Below are 19,857 nucleotides of genomic sequence, written 5' to 3'. Positions count from 1 at the left end.
GGGGGCCTACTTCCGGTGTGAGGCCTCAGGCTGGATTTTTTGAGCGATGCGGCCGCTCCCGGCAGGGAGCGCGCCCAGCGGCGGTGGATGGACAACCCCCCCTCCCTCCGCGGGGGAACGGAGGACGGCTGCCTACAGGGTCACCTCACCTGTGTGGCTTGGATTATTGGGACTGGAGGACTGGGCGCAGAATGCGACGGCGAGGAGGAGACAGGAGGCGCCTGCAGGGTCACCTCACCTGTGTGGCTGGATTATCGGGACCGGAGGACTGGGCGCAGTAGGCGGCGGCGAGGAGGAGACAGGAGGCGCCTGCAGGGTCACCTCACCTGTGTGGCTGGATCATCGGGTCCGGAGGACTGGGCGCAGCAGGTGGCGACGAGGAGGAGACAGGAGGCCTGCTGTCTATCCTGGAGCAGGCATTGGGACAAGGGTGCAGCTCTCATCAGTAGCGGCTTCCCCCAGGAGGGGAGCGCCCAGCATTGTGGAGGCGACAATCGGCCCAAACAGGGCATGTGGACACGGTGCTCCTGGCGTCAGGGGGCGAACCCGGCGGGCATTCGGTGCCTGCAGCTTGAGGGACTGTCCCGGGATCAGCGACGGACGACTGGCGAAAAGGACGGTGACGGCTGATCTGAGGGCGTCCTCTGGAGGCAGCCTGGCGCGGAAATCAATTTAAGTTTCAGCCTTTTTGTAGTGGTGGGGGGACAGTCGCTGTAGTGGAGTAGTGTCTGGAGATATGGGTAGCAGCTGAGGGGGTTTGGAGCATGTGGTTAGTTCATAGGTCGGTTGGTTGTTCTGGAGGCCAGGGGCAGAGTTACGGACGGGGTGGTCTCATGGCAGCGGGGCCGTGAGGGTGCAGGTGGCGTCAGGTCCGGTGGTTACAGTTGCAGGTTGGGGGTGGCGAGGTTCGGCGTTTACCGCAGTTTAGGTCTTGTGAGACTTGGTTAAGGGGGCTGATGATTGCGGCACATGTGAGCGGGTGAGACGGCGCAGTTATTGAAGGTTTGCTGGGGTGTTTCATTATTAATCTTCTGATGCATGGTGGTTCTTATTGGATGAATTATGGTGGGTAAGGTAAAGGGGCGAGGGGTCCCGCGGTACGGTGTGTTCGAGGAGTTTTCAGGGGGTTTTTGTGAGTGATGTGTAGGTGCGGGGCCCCGGTATGGCGCGAGGGTTGCTGTGGATAAGTGAATAAAGGAGAGCGGAAATGTAGGAGAAGGTGAAGTGTTGGTTGCTGTAATGGGTTTGTAGGTTTGCAACCGCATCAATGGTAACATGGGGTTAATTTGTGGCTAGTCAGCATGTTATCCCATTGTGGAGGTTGGTGCTGGGAGGAATGTTGAGTCCAGCGTGACTGAATTGGTGTTAATGTAGGTGCTGGGCAGCTTTGGGCCGCTGTGGGTGAACTCGGTTAATCAGCAATGGTGGGCTGCGGACGGAATAATGGAGTTCTTCGGACAGCCGTGATTACGGGTGGGGACTATGCGAGTTATGGTTTGGACTAGAGGATTGGGTACTTGTGGTGCATAGAGTGTAAGTCGGATAGCTTAGGGCCATCTGGTATTATTGGGTGTTTTGCATGGGTGGACTCCTGGCATCTGTGGGCTGGTGGAGTCTATTTAATATTCATATACAATTTAAAAAAAAAAAAAAAAAAAGGAATGCTTGGCCCGGTGGTAGGTATGGGCATCTGGGTAAGGGTTTGCTTAGGGAGTCGTGGTGCTCCGGTCTCACGGCACGAAGGTATTTGGTTTGAAGGTGCAGTTGTGCGTTACGGGAAAATGGTGGTACGCCCCACGGTGGTCGGCTTTGAGCGGATACTATGGTGTGGCCAAGGTTTTAATTTATCTTGGGGTGTAATATGAGAGCTCAAAGGGGGTTGCGTGTCACAAGGTTTTCCTTGAGATCGAAAGGTCCGGACATGGTGTTTGGTAAAGTTGTGTCTCCTGATGCCCATAGTTGCATATGGAGTCAATCGGGCCAGTGGTGTGGCTGCAATTTTCCGGTGGGCATTGTAGTACAGGGAGCTTGTCGTGGTCCAGTTTGCGGAGGCAAGCGGACTATGCATTATGGTTGGAGGTGTTGTTGGGGACTTTGGGATCGAAGGTAATGCTTCAATATCTTCGACTCGGTAAGGGGTACAGGGCGATGGTTGCGGTTGTTTTGTTTTTTGAGGCCGTGTTAATTTTGGGGTGGAGCATGGTTCCGTTAGGCCGTGTGGGCCTCGTTGAAATTAAATGGGCCTGATTTCGGATGGAGAAGGTCCATTAGTGTGGTAGTTGAGTATGTGGGAAGATTTTGGGATTTTCTGGGGAAGACAGCTCGAGCCTCTGTTGTTGTCAGAGGGTGTGATGGCGGAATAAATTGGTCAGGGGAGACCGGTAGTGATATTTGGCTCTGGGGAAGCTGCAAGGTCAGCTGTAGGGGAAATTTCAAGGCTATGGATTGCAGTCGTTTTACAGCGGGGTTTCACTTTAGCGGTTTCCTGGGAGAACTAGGTTTGGGGTGCGAAGTGACCCAGTAGCATAAGCAGTGTGAGTGTCATCCTGTTGTTGTATCTCAACCCCAGTGGTGGTTTAATTCAGCTGGAGACAGGAGGAGGACTGACTGTACAGGGTGACTGTACAGTGGTTCTTTGGTCGGTACTGGGGAGGACGATAGTACAGTCGGTACTGCATTTAATTGGTTATAATAAGGCCAGCGGGGCATGGTGTGGATTCCGGTATAGTTTGGGAGCTTGTGGCATGGTGGGCCTGAGTGGCCGTCAGAGGGACCCGGTGGCTCCTGCCACCAAGGATCAGGGGAGTGCGGTGCAGTAAGGTGGACTGGGTACGCTGGATGGTGCATATATGGGATGCTCAGAGTTTAAGTGATAGATGGAAAGGTTTTAAGGGTTGGTTTGGCTTGCAAGTTGGGGGAGCAAGCGTTGGGTGTGTGGGGGTCCAGGCCACGCAAGGTGTCACGTGGCCTGTTCTGTGGCGGGGGTAGGTCTGGTCCAGAGGCGGTTTAACAGATAATGTTATTTGATTGGAGAGTCACTTGTAGGATATAGTGGCTCCGGTTACAAGGATCTTGCAGGCATGGGTCCTGCAAGGTGGGGGGTATTGATCCGTAGGTGATTCATACCTCATCTCCGGCCCGGTGTGTGTTGCGGCCAGGGATCATGTTTTGGTGGTGGAAGGTGGTTTCTGGACCGGGCCTACCCAGGGTTACGTATTGTATTACGTACTGTATTATTATTATTATGGTATTACCTATTGTTAAATGTTGGGGACGCCCGTTGGACGGCGCCCCCTTGTGTTAGTGTGTAAACAATAGGCAATAAAGGGCTGCTGTGGCCATTTTTTACCAAGTCGCAAGCAGTGTCCGTGTATTATTGATACCGGGTAAGGGTAATTGGGAATAATATAGGAATCAACGACCGGAAAATCCCTCCTGGAAATGGCAAGAAAGCCATGGAACCCATAGGGTGTAGGGGCGACATGACAGCCCGGAGGGTAGGGAGTTGATGGGGTTAAACAGTGTTGGTTCGTTTAACAATGAGGAAAAGAAGGTGATTGGTTAGGGGGTGGAGTGTGGTGGAAGGAAAGGAGGGAGCTTTATGGTGTATATAATAGGAGGTGGGAGTCCATTACCTCCTCTTGCATTTCCTGGATGACAGCTTCCCACCCACCCTCCCTTCTATTGTGTATTGTTATTATTGGTGTGTTTATATGCATGTATAGTTATTCAATTTTAGAGCCATTACAACGAAAAAAAAAAAAAAAAAAAAAGAGAAAAGAAAGGATTGGAGGAAGTGTCGTGTATAAAATAATAATAAAAAAAAACCAAAAAAAAACGAAACAAAAGAGATTTCTATGTGGATTGTGATGTATATTGTCATTTGGGATTCTTGTAAGTGGGTGAATAAGATGGGGGTAATGTGGGAATATATGTATATGTATATGATGTGTATGATGTATATGTGTATGGTCAGCATAAATAATGGGGATTATGTCCTTTGTCACAGCAGCGGGGGTAGGTCTGGTCCAGAGGAGCTCTAATTGTTACTGGTGTTTGGATGGAGAGCCACTGGGGAAGGTACAGTGGCTCCGGTTACTGGTGACCTGCAGGTACAAGGTTGTCTGCAGGGAGGAGGTATTGCTCCGTTGGTGATCAATGCCTTATATATGGGTCAGGGTTGTTGCCAAGGATTATATATTAAGGAGTTGATGGTTGCCAGGGAGTCACAGGTGGCTACAGTGGCCCGGGTGATAGGTAATTGAAAGTACGGGAGTTTTTGGTTTGGGTAAGGTATTACTCCTTTGGTGACTTTTACCTCATTTAAATATGGGACCATTGTTATGGTCAGTGATCCATTTTGGTGAAATGGTAATCGCAGGAGGAGTCACTGGTTGGGGTCATGGTTCTGGATCCAAGTGCAGTGCAAGCACGTGGTTCTGCAAGGCATAGGGGTTTTGATCCGTAGGTGATTAATACCTCTTATCTGTGGGCTGGTTGCAGCCGGGGATGTTGTTGGATTAAAGTCGCTAACGGGCTTTAAGGTTTTTGAGGTCACAGTTACTGTTATGCACATGGGGGATTGATCCGTAGGTGATTGATGCCTCATATCTCTGGGCTGGAGGTTGCAGCCGGGGATAATATTGAGTTGGAGGTAAAGAGGAATGTAAGGTTTTGAGACACGGTTGATACTTGATGCTACTTGGGGGGGTTTTAATCCGTAGGTGATTAATGCCCCCATCTCTGGGTCGGTGTGTTGCGGCCAGGGATCGTGTTTCTGACGGTTGTGTGATTTGAAGGGTCGCTTGTAGGATATAGTGGCTTTGGTTACAGGGATCTTGCAGGCATGGGGTCCTGCAAGGTTGGGGTATTGATCCGTAGGTGATTAATGCCTCGTATCTCTGGGTCAGTGTGTTGCGGCCAGGGATCGTGTTTTTCTGACGGTTTGTGTGATTGAAGAGTCACTTGCGGAATACAGTGGCTTTGGTTACAGGGATCTTGCAGGCATGGGGTCCTGCAAGGTTGGGGTATTGATCCGTAGGTGATTAATGCCTCGTATCTCTGGGTCAGTGTGTTGCGGCCAGGGATTGTGTTCTGGTGGTGGAGTATGGCTTCTGGACCGGACTTATGGCGGGGGTAGGTCTGGTCCAGAGGCGGTTTAACGGATAATGTTATTTGATTGGAGAGTCACTTGTAGGATATAGTGGCTCCGGTTACAAGGATCTTGCAGGCATGGGTCCTGCAAGGTGGGGGGTATTGATCCGTAGGTGATTCATACCTCATCTCCGGCCCGGTGTGTGTTGCGGCCAGGGATCATGTTTTGGTGGTGGAAGGTGGTTTCTGGACCGGGCCTACCCAGGGTTACGTATTGTATTACGTACTGTATTATTATTATTATGGTATTACCTATTGTTAAATGTTGGGGACGCCCGTTGGACGGCGCCCCCTTGTGTTAGTGTGTAAACAATAGGCAATAAAGGGCTGCTGTGGCCATTTTTTACCAAGTCGCAAGCAGTGTCCGTGTATTATTGATACCGGGTAAGGGTAATTGGGAATAATATAGGAATCAACGACCGGAAAATCCCTCCTGGAAATGTCATGGACTTCTGGTTACCATCAAGAGTAGAAGGAGATGGATACAGGTGTCATTTTAGTCCTCAGAGACACTAAAGCTAAAGCATGAGTAGTAACATAGCCTCTGTATGATGGAGCTTGTGATATCTGATATAAGAAGCTGCATTTGTTAATATTTGCTTGATTCTGTTAAAGGGGATGTCTTCATTCTAATTCTTCATTCAAAATCTTCATTCTACACTGCAGTTTGGTAGAAAAAAACAAACTATGCTATACTCACCATCCCCAGGTCTACCGGTGAGTCTCAGTCACTGTTCTCAGTGTCTGATATTGGCTGTACCACTGATGTCAAGTCGAAAATACAGCAGCAAATCAGTGATCTCAGCAGTTCTGAGTGGGGCATTCCATCTATATGGCAGAGCCGCTGAGCTCACTGATTGTCTGCTGCTCTGTCAATGTGATGTGAGCCCCACAGTCAATACCAGATGCTAGGAGAAGAGGAGAGGATTCACCAACAGACCCTGATGTAAAGCGAGGGCAGGCACGAGGCAGTAATCACAGATGAGGGATTCCTCCAGTAGGCGCCACAGACCCACTTCACAGGAAAAGTGTTATGATACTGGCTGGGTTTTTGGATACTGTAGGTGCGTTGCTGTTTATACAGGAGGTCTCTTCTTGCCATTGTCTTGGGCAGGCTAGGACTGAATTATGGAAAAAACGGAGACGGAGACTGATAGTTCTTATTACACAACAGATCTTTACTATACAGTCTCTTGATGGCAACTTTAAACGAGAAGTAGAGGAAACACATCTTAATGGCCGTTTCATTAGCATCAAACACCAACAGACATATCTCCTCCAATTTCACCCCAGGTGTTATTATTGTGGATGTTCCCAGTTCTCCTGCCACAGCCCGGCCTAGCACAATAGAGCTGTCCTTGAGAGTCAATCCAGTTCCCGTGCGGTTCCACATCCTCGAAACAAAAGGGAGCAGCGATGCTCTCAGGTCTGCCACAAAGGACTGCATACTCGTCTTGTGTCCCACTCCTGTGCTTACTCACAAGTGGTGCTGCGGCCTTCTGCCAATCCTAAATTTTTCTACTGGTTTTCATTCTGGGTTACAATACCCCTGCGTGTGTCGTTAAGTTTTCTCATGCTTCTCTTGTTCGGTCTCAATGTTGCAGACACCATGAGTCTTCAAAAGAACGTGACCAAAACGACCTGACGGACACGTACGTCCGCATTTAACTCTGGTCGTTCCCCAACTGAACTTTAACATGGGGTCTGTCTCTCTCCCTCAGCACTAGCTCCTCCCTCATGGTCTAATCCCAACTGTCACTTGCCCCTCAGTCGGTTGCCAGGCAACCTATCTTATCAGCATCCTATGTTGTAACCTTATATCACTACCAGCACTGCTACATCTTTACATTACACTACATCTTGTGCATTCCTATTGTAATGCTGGCACCCCTGCACTCTTTGCTCCTCTCCCCAGAGGGACGTGTGCTCACTCACCACCGCGGCCAGCTCTTTCCACGCAACCCAGCGTCTCCGCGAAGCTCCACATGGGTGCCTCCTGCTTCCCCCTCCCAGGGCCTGTGCATGAGGTACAGGTCCTCAAGGAGTGCTCCTAAGGCATGTGCATGCAATGCTGCTCTTAAAGGGCCAGCGCGTCACTCCCATGAAGTGCCTGTCAGCCTATCTCTGGGAAGCACTGGGTACTTAAGGCACTCTTCCACTAGGGGATCAAAGATTTGTTTAGCTAGTTAGTATTCTGTGCTCTAGTCAGCTAGTTGTCAGGTTCCCTTGTCTGTCCTGTCCAACCTTGTACATGGCTTTAATCTGTCCTCCCCTTTTGGCCCCTGGTTCCAGTCCTGTTCTGCCTGTACCTGGCTCCAGTCTGTCCTGCTCTAGTGACTCTGCCTATCCATCCTGGCTGTCCTATCTGCCTCAGCCTTTCCTCGTGGTCCCTGTCTAAAGACTAAAGGCCCCGTTACACGCAACGACATATCTAATGCTATATCGCCGGGATCACGGATTCCGTGACGCACATCCGGCGTCGTTAGCGACGTCGTTGTGTGTAACAGCTCCGAGCGAGTGTTAATGATCAAAAATACTCACCTTATTGTTGATCGTTGACACGTCGTTCATTTTCATAAAATCATTGCTGTTGCAGGACGCTGGTTGTTCGTAGTTCCTGCGGCAGCACACATCACATGTGTGACACCGCAGGAACGAGGAACATCACCGTACCTGCGGCCGCCCACAATGAGGAAAGAAGGAGGTGGGTGGGATGTCCGGCCCGCTCATCTCCTCCCCTCGGCTTCTATTGGGCGGCCGCTTAGTGACGCCGCTGTGACACCGCACGAACAGACCCCTTAGAAGGGAGGCGGTTCGCCGGCAATAGCGATGTCGCTAGGCAGGTAAGTCCCGTGTGACGGGTCCTAACGATGTTGTGTGCCACCGGCAGCGATTTGCCCATGACGCACAACCGATGGGGGCGGGTGCTTTTACCAGCGACATTGCTAGCGATGTCGCTGCGTGTAAAGCCCCCTTAAGCCTGTCTTGAGGGTTAAGGGTTAAAGGGGCTAAAGCCCCCTTAAGCCTGTCTGCACCCTGCTTTGGGGGTCAGCTACCACAGTCCCGGTTCCTGTCGTGGGAGTAGCACCTGATGAATGCCTCGCGGTGGGCACTTAGTCAAGCCCAGGGTCCCCCTGTGGTCCAGTGAGTCCACTTCATCTCGCTGCCTCGCTATCTCCAAAGTCAAGTGTTACACCTATACTTTACATTGCTTTCCTACATAACATACATGACATATGTATATTTATGAACACTTTTGGTGCCTTCAGGGGTAGAACTGTGACTACCATCTTACACCCAGACAGTGAGTATAAGACGGTTTGTTTGTTTTAATGCCAAACTGGACATTTAACAGAATAAAGCTATTGTGAACAGTTGCTACTTCTTTCATCACATTCTCGAAGCTCCATCACACAGAGATATTGCACTACATTACCCCTGCTTTAGCTTTAATATTTTTTATACAGATTTGGTTTTTTTTACATTAGTCTACATCAAGAAAAGATTTCCTGAAAGCGGCCAACTTTTAGGAGGTGTTGTTCCTATTTTGATCCCTTTAGTGCAAGAGTTTGAGATAGTTCACCCTTGTTGGTTAATCACAGCTGTCATCATCAGTCTAAAGTACTCCATATGGACTGATCATTAGGCCAACATCTATCTCCCCCAACTCTACCAAACACAAGAACATGCAGTTAGCCATGTGCTACTCTGTACCCTATAAATTTGCCACTGCTAGACATCTCTTGGTGTGTAATATCCCTAAGAAAACAAAAGTATCTGCCAACAACTTATTTTCAGTAGAACAAAGCACAAAGCAATAGGCAGTATGGATCAAACATGCCAGATTGACAACTCCCTGACAATCATTTGGACAATGCCTCCGTACTCACTAGAGTGTCAGCCAAACAGGTCAATATCAGCCAGTGTAGCCACCTTTATTCCAATGTGTATGGGGTAATTAAGACTGAGAGCATATGAATCCTAGGACAAGTTAACATGATTAGGGTGCATAAGAAAGATTTAGGATTTGTGAAGGGTATAGTGACATAGTAGCAATAAGGAACCCCAAAGGCAAAGAGTGGTTTTCTGCTAAATAAATTGTGTACCCTGACAAGTGGTAGATAGGTAAGGCAGGCTTGGTGAACCTTGGTGGCACAATAGTGCAACCTGCAAAGCCTAATTGACTTTGGCTCTATACAAAATGTGGTTTGAGACACCAATGTTGACAAAAGACATTAAATCAGCTTTTAATACATTTATACATTTATTGACCTGCAACTCTTTTTCGGTAAGCCCCTCTACAAGATATCATGCAGCTGCATGATAAAAAACAATGAAGTAAGAAGAGTGGATAATAGGGTCACGAATATTGCATGTTCTTCTTACTACATGTAACAAAGAGGTTACATAGGTTGAAAAAAGACCTAGGTCCATCAAATTCAACCTTTCTCCACCATTTATGCATTTTTTGTCACCACATTATCTATAACCTACAATGACATTTTTGCTGAGAAAAACATCCAGTCCTTTTTTAAAAAGCTATTATAGTGTCTGCCATTACAACCTCTTGTGGTAGGGCATTCCATAGATTGAACCATTTCCTATTTAGATGCTTGAATCTCCTTTCTTCCACCCATAGTGAGTACTCCTTGGTCCTTTGTGTAGTCACGTTATGTGCCAATTCTTTGTATTGACCACACATGTATTTATACATATAAATGAGATCTCCTCTGAGAAGTCTTTTTTCTAAGCTAAACAATTCCAACCTCTCATCATATGGAAGGCCTTCCATTCCTTATTATTACAAGGGTAGTTACCCGCTTTTGAACTGACTCCAACTTCTGAATGTCCTGTTTAAAATATAAAGCCCAAAACTGGATCCCATGTTCCAGATGTGGCATTACAAGTGATTTATAGAGAAGTAACAATACATTGTAATCACGAAATCTAATCTTTATTTTTAAGCACCCTAAAATCTTGTTTGCTTTTGCAGCTGCTGCTTGACATTGAGTGCTGCTGCTCAGCTTACTTGTAACCAGAAAGTCCTTCTCCTGTTCTGTAGTTCCGAGTTTACTTCAATTTAATGTATATGTAACATATACGATTACTCAGTGTTAGGTGCATTACTCTACATTTATCAACATTAAATCTCATTTGTGAAACATTTTCCCATTCAGACATCTTATGCAGATCGTTTTTTAATATAGTACTATCAGGGTCAGTTTTTAATATCCTAAATAGTTTGGTGTCATCAGCAAACACTGCACTGACACTTTACATTTAATCCCATCCACAAGGTCATTAATCAAGAGATTATTAAATCATTCTTGTTCTTTAGTATGGTTATTGGCCCATGGCAAGACCTAGGACAGAGCTGTTACGCCCTCCATGGGCTGTGCAGGCTCCTTTGGTGACAGTCGGAAATATTCTCTTTTATAAACAATACTCCCAGGTAAGAATACTTGAAGAATGTCACAATTTCTTCATTTTGAACCTGACAAAGAAAACATCTATATACTCTGTACTAGAAGGTGGCCCGATTCTAACGCATCGGGTATTCTAGAATTTATTGTGTAGTTAATGTATGATTTTTGTTATATATATATATATAGATGTTGTTGTGTGTAGTTGCCAAGTGTTTGTGTAGGGCGCTGTAAATGTTCTGGGTGTTGTCTGGGTGTGTGTGAGAGCGGTGTTGTTTGTGTGTTGCATTGTGTGTTGCGTTGTTTGTGGAGTGCTGTGTGTCTGCAGTGTTGTGTGTGTGTGGTGCTGTGTGTGTTGCGCGGTTTGTGTGTGTGTGTGTGTGGGATGCGTGTGTGTGTTTTGGGGAGACATGTTTTGTGCAGTGTGTGTGTGTGTTGCGCGGTGTTTGCATATATTTGTGTGTTATGTGTTGTGTGTGTGCAGCGTTGTCTGTGTGTGTGTGGGTGTCTGTGTAGAGTGGTGTTTGTGGTTCCCAGAGCGTGTGTGATGTGTTGTGCGGTGCGTGTGTGGCGGTGTGTGTGTGTTTTGGGAGGAGGTGTGCACCCCCATCGTGCTCCATCCCCCATGCTGCGCACCCCCCATCGTGCTCCATCCCCCATGCTGCGCACCCCTATCGTGCTCCATCCGCCATGCTGTGCACCCCCATCGTGCTCCATCCTCCATGCTGCACACCCCCATCGTGCTCCATCCCCCATGCTGCGCACCCCCATCATGCTCCATCCCCCATGCTGCACACCCCTATCGTGCTTCATCCCCCCACGCTGCGCACCCCCATCGTGCTCCATACCCCATGCTGCGCACCCCCAATCAAAGTCATGTGGAGGTTTCGTAAAGGTCCAATGCATGGTAATGAGAGTGATCACCCATATGTGAGGGACATATAGACTTTAGATGAATCAGGATTACTTGGAGGTAAACTGCTTCTGCCTGATATCATCAGAAATTAAAGAAAATCTGTTATTATGATTGGCATTTTAACTGTCTACATAAGCATGCATGTCATAAAAAGTTGAATAAAATTAATACCTGTATATCTGCAATCCTATGTTAATTAGTTGTTTAGATCTATGGGCCATACATAGGTCTCCCTGAGAATCTGCCTCCAAATTTATTTTTTTTTTAAATGAAAGGATGCATTACCAGTGTGAGACATGTAGATCAGGAGAGGAGATGGTCATTTCCTGTCTCACACTGGAAACGCCACCTTTCATATGAAATAAGCTCTGGAGGCAAATTCCCAGGGAAATCTGTGGCTAACCCATAGATCATAAAGGAAATCTGTCACCAGGTTTTTGCTACTTCATCTGAGACCAGTATAATATAGGCAAAGAGGCCCTGATTCCAATGATGTATCATTTAGTTTACTGGGTGAATCAGTTGTGACACTTTCAGAGTTCTTAAGTTCTTAGATGTAGCATGTAGCTGAGCTCAGAATGCTAGTCATGCCCACACCACACCTCTCTGTGTACAATGTCTATTGACACAGAGCTTCTTATCATAGGAAAAGGCATCGTCAGACAACTGCTCACAAGCCCTGCAGTCTGGTCATGAAAGAGAAACTTGGCACTCAGATTGCTGAAAAAAAGCTGTGATTTTTTATGTTTAAATCCTTACAAAGTGAACAGAGCGCGAACGTTTTGGTCCTAATATCTAGGACCTTCATTAATGTGCATGCTAGAGTTCAGTTGTGGCTTAGTTTCATAGACACTGATAAGGAGACTGTGCTCTGTTCACTTTGTAAAAATTTCAAAATAAAAAATCACAGCTATTGTTCAGCAATGTGAGTGTCAAGTTTCTCTTTCATACCATACCAAGGAATTAGATCCTACTTGGGCACCACCACAGAAGTGCCGTGGTCATTCTCCACATCTGCAGTCTGGACAGTGATAATCTCCTGGTGAGAAAACCTTCATTGTGTGGAAACAATAGCACACAGCCTAATAAGTGAAACATACATGAATTCAGTGTTTAACCTCTACATCATGTTGTCCTCAGATTATATGGCAAAAACCTGCTGACAGAGTCCTTAAACAGCTCATTTATATATTAAGAAAAATGTAGATTTCTCTGGAATAAAACATCAGATCACATATATCAAGGTATCATTTTAGTTAACATTCTATGATCCTCATGTCCATGTAGACAGCTTAGGAGAGCTGATTCTACTAATAGGGTCATCTATTTACTTAAACCTGGATGAATAAGTTGCTTTGTTTTGAGGATGAGAATCCCTTTAAATTCACACTCTGAAAACATTCGCGAAGCTAAAAAATAATGCTGCCGATGTGTGACGCCCTGGGCAAGCCAGGGGTCACAGGTCATCACACCACCACACCCTACACCCCAGTTAGGAACACCAAGGCTACCAAAATCCTTGTTGCCTTCCTCCAGGGGCTGATGTTCACACCAGGGGGTGGGCCAGGCGGTTGGCTCCGCCCACCGAGGAGTTCACAGCCCTGGAGGCGGGAGAAACCAGGCAGATCAGATCAGAGAGAGTTGGAGTTGAAGCCAGACTAGAGTCTGAGGAGGAGTAAACAGTGGAGTGAGGAAAGTGAAGTGAAGTGGAAGAAAGTAGTAGTAAAGCTAAAGAGAAGAGCTGAAGTGACAGTAGTAAAGCCTGAAGTTGGTCCGGCTGTGTGCCTGGACAGTGACAGCAAGGTCAGCAGACGGCGGTGATAGTCCGCAGGGGTGACTGCTCGGAGGTTGCTGGAAGGACCGCGGACGGGTAGTGGCCCGGCGGTCTGGAGCAGTATACGAAGAACAGTCAGCACCAGGGCAGGGGCCTCTCGGACCCCGGCAAGGCTAGGAGTCGCCAAAATTTGCCAAATCCGTCAGTGAAGGGGACGTCCGTCTCCAAACAACCAAGTCCCGATTGAAGGCAACAGTCCGACCGTAACGGAGAGACACCGCCACCGCCAGGGCCCCAGTTTCTCAGGGCCAGCACCTGCGGGCAAAGTAGGGCTCCTCCGGCCCATATCCATGCCGGGGAGCGGGTTACCAGTGGGAACCCATCGCTACCAACACAGAAACATTAGGTGCAGGAAAAGGGACATCACCGTCACCTACTGGGGAAAGCAAGTGCAGCCGTCCGTGGGAACCGTCTTTCCAGCCGTGTGTTTTACCGAGAACTGTGTCAACGTCTCAGGCTGAGTGAGTACCACAGTGCCGCAAGGCACAGCGCTGCCCCTGCGTCCCTGCACCCCACCAAGCCCTGCATCACCCACCTCATCACTGGGCCCCGGGATCACCAACCCCTACCCACGGAGGGGCAACACAACAACTGGCTGCTCCATACCATCCTTCCCGGGATCCCCATACAGAGCAGCGGTGGTGTCAACAAATCACCACAACCGTGGGTGGCGTCACGGACAATAAACAATCCCCACACCCAAAAAAACCCCTTTCACTCACGGGCGAGGAGCGCCGCTCGAGTCCCCGGGATCCGGCCCATCGCTCGAGCCACCACCGAGCAGCGGCAGCAGCAGCCACAGCGGCAGCCGGACCCGAGCAGCAGTGGGAGAGCGCGGCGTCCCCTCCTCCGCCCGCGACAGATGCACATTCTGCACCCATAAGTTCTAAGGGCTCGAAAACCTTACTACTGTTCACTTGAACTGGAGCCTATTTGTTTGTAAGTGTGGCGTGATAATGATTGACTACGCCACTGATCAATAGCCCACGCTGGGAAGGTAGGTCATCCGTTATTTAGAAGCTAATTCAGAAGTGACAATAAAAAGGGAAGGACTTGACAGATTGAGCCGCAGGCTTCTAAACCTTTCTTTCTTATCCCAGATATAGATCAGGTCCTAATCAGTTCTCCATCACGATCCAGTAAGCCGTGGGCTCCCAGTGCTATTAATAGTAAAAATCCAGCCGCATCTCAGCACACTTGTCCAAGGTAACAACAACCTGCGATATATAGAAGCTCCATAGGAATGGAATAAAACCTGACAAACTCTTACCTGCTTCTGTCAAAGTCTATAGAAGAGATTAAAAAAAAAATCATTTTAATTTTGGTTTTCTCCTTTACACTGGTGCTCCAGAGACACGGGGAAGATATTTAAGATACAGCTTCAGCTAGAGTCAATATGTATTGTTCAAGAAGAGGAATGTGTGAGAATAAAAGCTACCTGTAGCTGAGATATGTTTTCTTGCCCCCAGGAAGAACAATCTTGTTACAGTATTATTGCTGTCAGAGTCTGTGTTGCAGAAGCCACTCGAAGAACGTGTATATCTTCCAGAAGACGACGATGAGATGCTTCTTTTTCCAGCGCTTTGCAGCTGAGAGTCTGGAGAAAAAAAATCATTTTCACATTGGCTCACAGCAATAAAATTATACTGCCTTATTTTATTGATGCTACACATTGCAGCATATTATTTTACAGCCTTCATATTAGCATATAAGCCCTCATCTGATACGGGGATAAATTAGGCTGCATGGCTCCGAAATTGGAAAATGAGGAACATTTCAGTATGTTTGCTACTGAATCGTTTGGCCATGGTACTCATGACTCCTTCTTCTTGGGCATGATAGGGTGTCGTCCATCATCACATGCATCCTTTATACAAGCAAAATATTATAAGTGACCACATCATTATACCTAACAGAAATCTTGTGCAGCATCAGAATAAATAATAGGCTCTATCCAGTCAGTGATTCTGGTGTGTATTGGATCTCTGGTGCTACCCAGTCAGGCAGAATAGATGTATGTGTAACACCCTGGGGTCGAGGGGGTTAAACCGGACTCGTCGCCGGACCGGGGGTTGCAGATCCTCTGCGTCATCACGGGCTGGCCTGGCCCGGTTTCGTGACCCCGAGGCGTACAGAAGGGAGGGAAGGTGGTGGACGGGAGGAAGAATGGAGGATGGGGGAATTGACAGTGATTAAAGTCTTTTTAGATCATGACCCCACCTGTGGTCCGTGGCCAGAGATGGGCTACCGCTGCAGATGCTGCTCTCCGGGGCTGATGGTGAAGGTCGCAGTCAAGATGGTGGCGCTCCCCACAGGCGGAGCGGGGTTAGCCCGGGGAGGATGATAAAGGACGGACGGGGATGGTGGTAGTCCCATTTTGCGCCGCAGCGCTGGGCGATGGCGATGACAAAGGAGAGGCAGAGACAGGGGCTGCAGTTCCAGGTCTTTTACTCACTGGTAGTTCAGGTGCTGCCCCAGAGTACTGGTCTCCACCACGATGGGCTCCAGCCGATCCCAAATCCATGGAAGATCAGGTCCGGTGTGTCAGCCTATGGGCCCTTCCTCCTTTGATGAGCTAAGTATCGGATCCCCATGGCGTGAAGCACTTGGGGATCCCGGTGTCAGTAAAAGTGTCCTGTCCTGTATGCTGATCGATCGGCCCCACCGTGAAACTGCGCTAAAACCTCAGCCCTGGATCCTATATGCTATTTGGCTCCAGGAATAGTGGGACAGGTCCGGTGACTTTTCTAGCTTGTTTCCGCGACTCTTGCAGAGTTGGTAGACAACTTGAAGTATGTCTGCCCTAGGGTTCTGTACCTAGACAGCACCAGTCCTGTGGAAACAGCCTCCTGCTTCTCCCCAGCAACCATATTGAAACTTCCTGGCCCACAGAGCTGCCTTGCGGCATGTCCGCTCTGCTCTGCATCTGTAGCTGTTCTTCTTCTGAAGTTGTGTTGTGTGTTCGAAGCTGTTGCCCCCAGCCGCTGCCACCGGCTCTTTCACTACTCTCACTAGGTCAACCTGCTTTTCCCACTGTGTGCTCCTAACTCCCCCTGGTGGTTGCTTCTCCTTGACCCTGAGTTCAGGTTCAAGTGGATCGGGAGCCCCTAAGTGCGGTGTGGTGTCCTGTAAACCCAACCGCTGTGGTGACCTCTTTCTGTGACCCGACCCTGGCCTGATCTTCATTGGGGAGGGCAACCCACTGTAACTGTATGGATGTGTTGGTGAAACCGGTGTCGACCTTCCTTAGATGCGGGATAAGTACTACACCCTAAAGGAGGTGCAGTACCTTGTGGCGCCTGAAGCCTCAGGGTCGCCACATATGTGCTGTCCAGCAGCTCAGTAAGAGTAATCAGCTCCCTGCTATGTGCAATAGGGCAGTGTCACATCCTACTTAAACTTCCAGCTTATTGCTAGGATTTACGAGTTATAAGTTACAATGACCCTATCTATGTCTTACCCAGCTATCGCACCCAGGCTGTTTTTTATGATTCTACTTCAGTCACTGTCTTCCTGGTTCTGACCTTGGTTACCTCCTGACTTTGTCTCTATCTCCTAATTTTGTCTTGAATTTTCTCTCTTTGCTTTTGATCTGGCTAGTTTATCCTCCTCTGGTAGCTCACTCCATCAGCCAGCAGCTACTCTATGGACTCAGTACAGGGGAGCTTGTTGTAAGTCCAGATCTCTGTGTAGGGGTTACAGAGTGAAGGTCACGGTTCTTCTGGAACCTGCTAAGCGGAGTGCCTTGCAGAAAGTGTGTACACGGCAGCCTTATTAACATTTACCCTTACAACTGTTATATTTTATGATAGTCACACTTTTTAAATGATGTCTGGCAGCATAAGATGACTGTTCAAACCATGCACACAGTGCAAACTTGACGAGACTCAGCAGTTCAGTGCAACTTCCAACCTACTTATTTTTCATTTATCTCCTCCCTCTCTTCCTTGATTGACAACTCTGGTGTTACTGGAGCCAGAAAAGGTCAGAGAGATAGATATTAAATAAGTAGGTGGGAAAGTGCACTGAACTGTTTGGCAATGCCAAGGGTGCACTGAGCACATGAGCTTAGTTTGAACAGTCATGTTGTGCTCATATACCATCTTTAATAAATTTTATTCACTTGTAACTTTTTGAAGATTAAAAATTAAACCTAGATTTCCTTTTGTGACATGATGATTGCACAGGGGCCCAATATTTAAGGTGGAATTGTGCCTTATGATGAAGCATTGGACCGCAAATGGCACTTATAATGTTCTTGCGCAAGGGCCCTTTCCTGTCTGTGTGCACCGGTAAGAAAAATAGATAGATAGATAGATAGATAGATAAAACCATCACAACAGGTTGTATTAAGGCCCAGTCACACTAAACAACTTACCAGCGATCCCAACAACGATACAACCTGATAGGGATCGCTGGTAAGTTGCTAGGAGGTCGCTGGTGAGATGTCACACTAAGCGACGCTCCAGCGATCCCACCAGCAACCTGACCTGGCAGGGATCACTGGAGCGTCACTACACGTGGAAGCATGCTGCGCTTGGTAACTAAGGTAAATATCGGGTAAGCAACCCGATATTTACCTTGGTTACCAGCGCACACCGCTTAGCGCTGGCTCCCTGCACACCTAGCCACAGTACACATCGGGTTAATTACCCGATGTGTACTCTGCTACGTGTGCAGGCAGCAGAAGCCGGCTTCTGCGGACGCTGGCAACCAGGGTAAACAGCGGGTAACCAAGAAGCCCTTACCTTGGTTACCCGATATTTACCTTCGTTACCAGCGTCTGCCGCTCTCAGCTGTCAGTGCTGGCTCCTGCTCCCTGTACTCCTAGCCACAGTAAACATCGGCTTAATTACCCGATGTGTAGTATGGCTATGTGTGCAAGGAGCAGGAGCGCGGCACCTGAGAGCGGCGGATGCTGGTAATGAAGGTAAATATCGGGTAACCAAGGTAAGGGCTTCTTGGTTACCCGCTGTTTACCGTGGTTACCAGCGTCCGCAGAAGCCGGCTCCTGCTGCCTGCACATTCAGTTGTTGCTCTCTCGCTGTCACACACAGCGATGTGTGCTTCACAGTGGGAGAGCAACAACTAAAAAATGGCCCGGGACATTCAGCAACAACCAACGACCTCACAGCAGGGGCCAGGTTGTTGCTGGATGTCAAACTAAGCAACATCGCTAGCAAGTTGTGCCTCAGCAGCAATGTTGCTAGCAATGTTGCTTAGTGTGATGGTACCTTAAAGGTACTGTCACACATAACGAGATCGCTAGCGAGATCGCAGCTGAGTCACCGTTTGGTGACGCAGTAGCGATCCCGTTAGCGATCTCGTTATGTGTGACACTTACCAGCGATTAGGCCCCTGCTGTGAGATCGCTAGTCGTTGCAGAATGGTCCAGGCCATTTTCTTCAAAGGCGATGTCCTGCTGTGCAGGACACATCGCTGTGTTTGACACTGTGTGACAGGGTCACAGTGACTGCTGAGATCGTTATACAGGTCGCTACTGCGACCTGTATTGTTCCTGCATCGCTGGTAAGATCTGACTGTGTGACATCTCACCTGCGACCTCCCAGCGACTTACCTGCGATCCCTATCAGGTCGCATCGTTTTCGGGATCGCTGGTAAGTCGTTGTGTGTGACTGGGCCTTAAGGCTAAAAATCAATTACTTATCAGCAAAGATAACAATCAATTAATTCTTTAACAATGAGTAAATCAATAATGTGAATAATCTTTAAATGGTTACGACCACGTGCAACTAACTGTTAGTTGCATGTGGTTGTAAACGTAACCATGGATACCTAAGCTACTGCCATGCATGTGTGGTGCCCCTGAGGCTTCAGTTGCCACAGGGTATTGCACCCAAATTTGGGTGTAATGCTAAACTCGGTTCCTGAGGAGGTCAGTCCCGGTTTCACTACATTACACACTCAAATACACATCAGGTTGCACTGTTCCCACTGGGGACTGGGCTAGGGTCGGGTAATAAAGGTGTCGCCGACAGGTATTTATAGGATGCCCTCAATAGGGACCCCAGTCACACTAGCTTAGGACCTGGGAGGGGGAGGTGCAGCCAGCAGGTGTAGTCAGGAGCCAACATAACAGTTAGAGTTCTCCAACAGGAGAGGAAAGGAGCAGTCGCATCTCAGGGGTTCTCCGGTGGGAAAGAGGAGAAAGTTCACACGGTTGCCATGGGGAGAGTGAATCTGCTCCCCTCGGAACCGACGCCACGCAGGGCAGCAGGACCCTAGGGAAGATCATACTTCACGTTGGTTTTCCAGAATATGTCTGGACGGGGAAAGTATCAAGCTTCACTGATCACATAGTGCCCAGCAGCACAGTGCCATATAGGATCCGGGGTCTCGCTCCAAGCCGGACCCCACATCGGAACCGTGGCACCTGCAGATAGGGGCAAGAGTACATCTTGTGAAACCCAGGGTACTCTTGTAGTTTCAAGCCAGTGGATCTACAAACACGTGTTACAAGGAGAAACCCACCAAACACAAAACACGAAACCAGACTGATCTCTAAAGGG

At 48.3% G+C, this 19,857-nt stretch overlaps 1 protein-coding gene across 1 annotated transcript in view; it reads right to left on the bottom strand.

Annotated features, from left to right (window-relative positions):
• The window catches only part of WDR49 (WD repeat domain 49), a 306,857-nt gene that overhangs the window by 54,380 nt on the left and 232,620 nt on the right, over positions 1–19,857 (bottom strand). Inside the window, exon 12 of the mRNA XM_075338561.1 lies at positions 14,766–14,924. Coding sequence (XP_075194676.1) covers positions 14,766–14,924 — 159 coding nt within the window. The remainder of the gene's footprint in view (positions 1–14,765; positions 14,925–19,857) is intronic.

Source organism: Anomaloglossus baeobatrachus, chromosome 3 (genome assembly GCF_048569485.1).
Source record: "Anomaloglossus baeobatrachus isolate aAnoBae1 chromosome 3, aAnoBae1.hap1, whole genome shotgun sequence".
In the NCBI taxonomy this organism is placed as follows: domain Eukaryota; kingdom Metazoa; phylum Chordata; class Amphibia; order Anura; family Aromobatidae; genus Anomaloglossus; species Anomaloglossus baeobatrachus.
The sequence above is the reverse complement of the archived record's forward strand: the minus strand, read 5'-3'. Positions and strand labels throughout refer to the sequence as shown.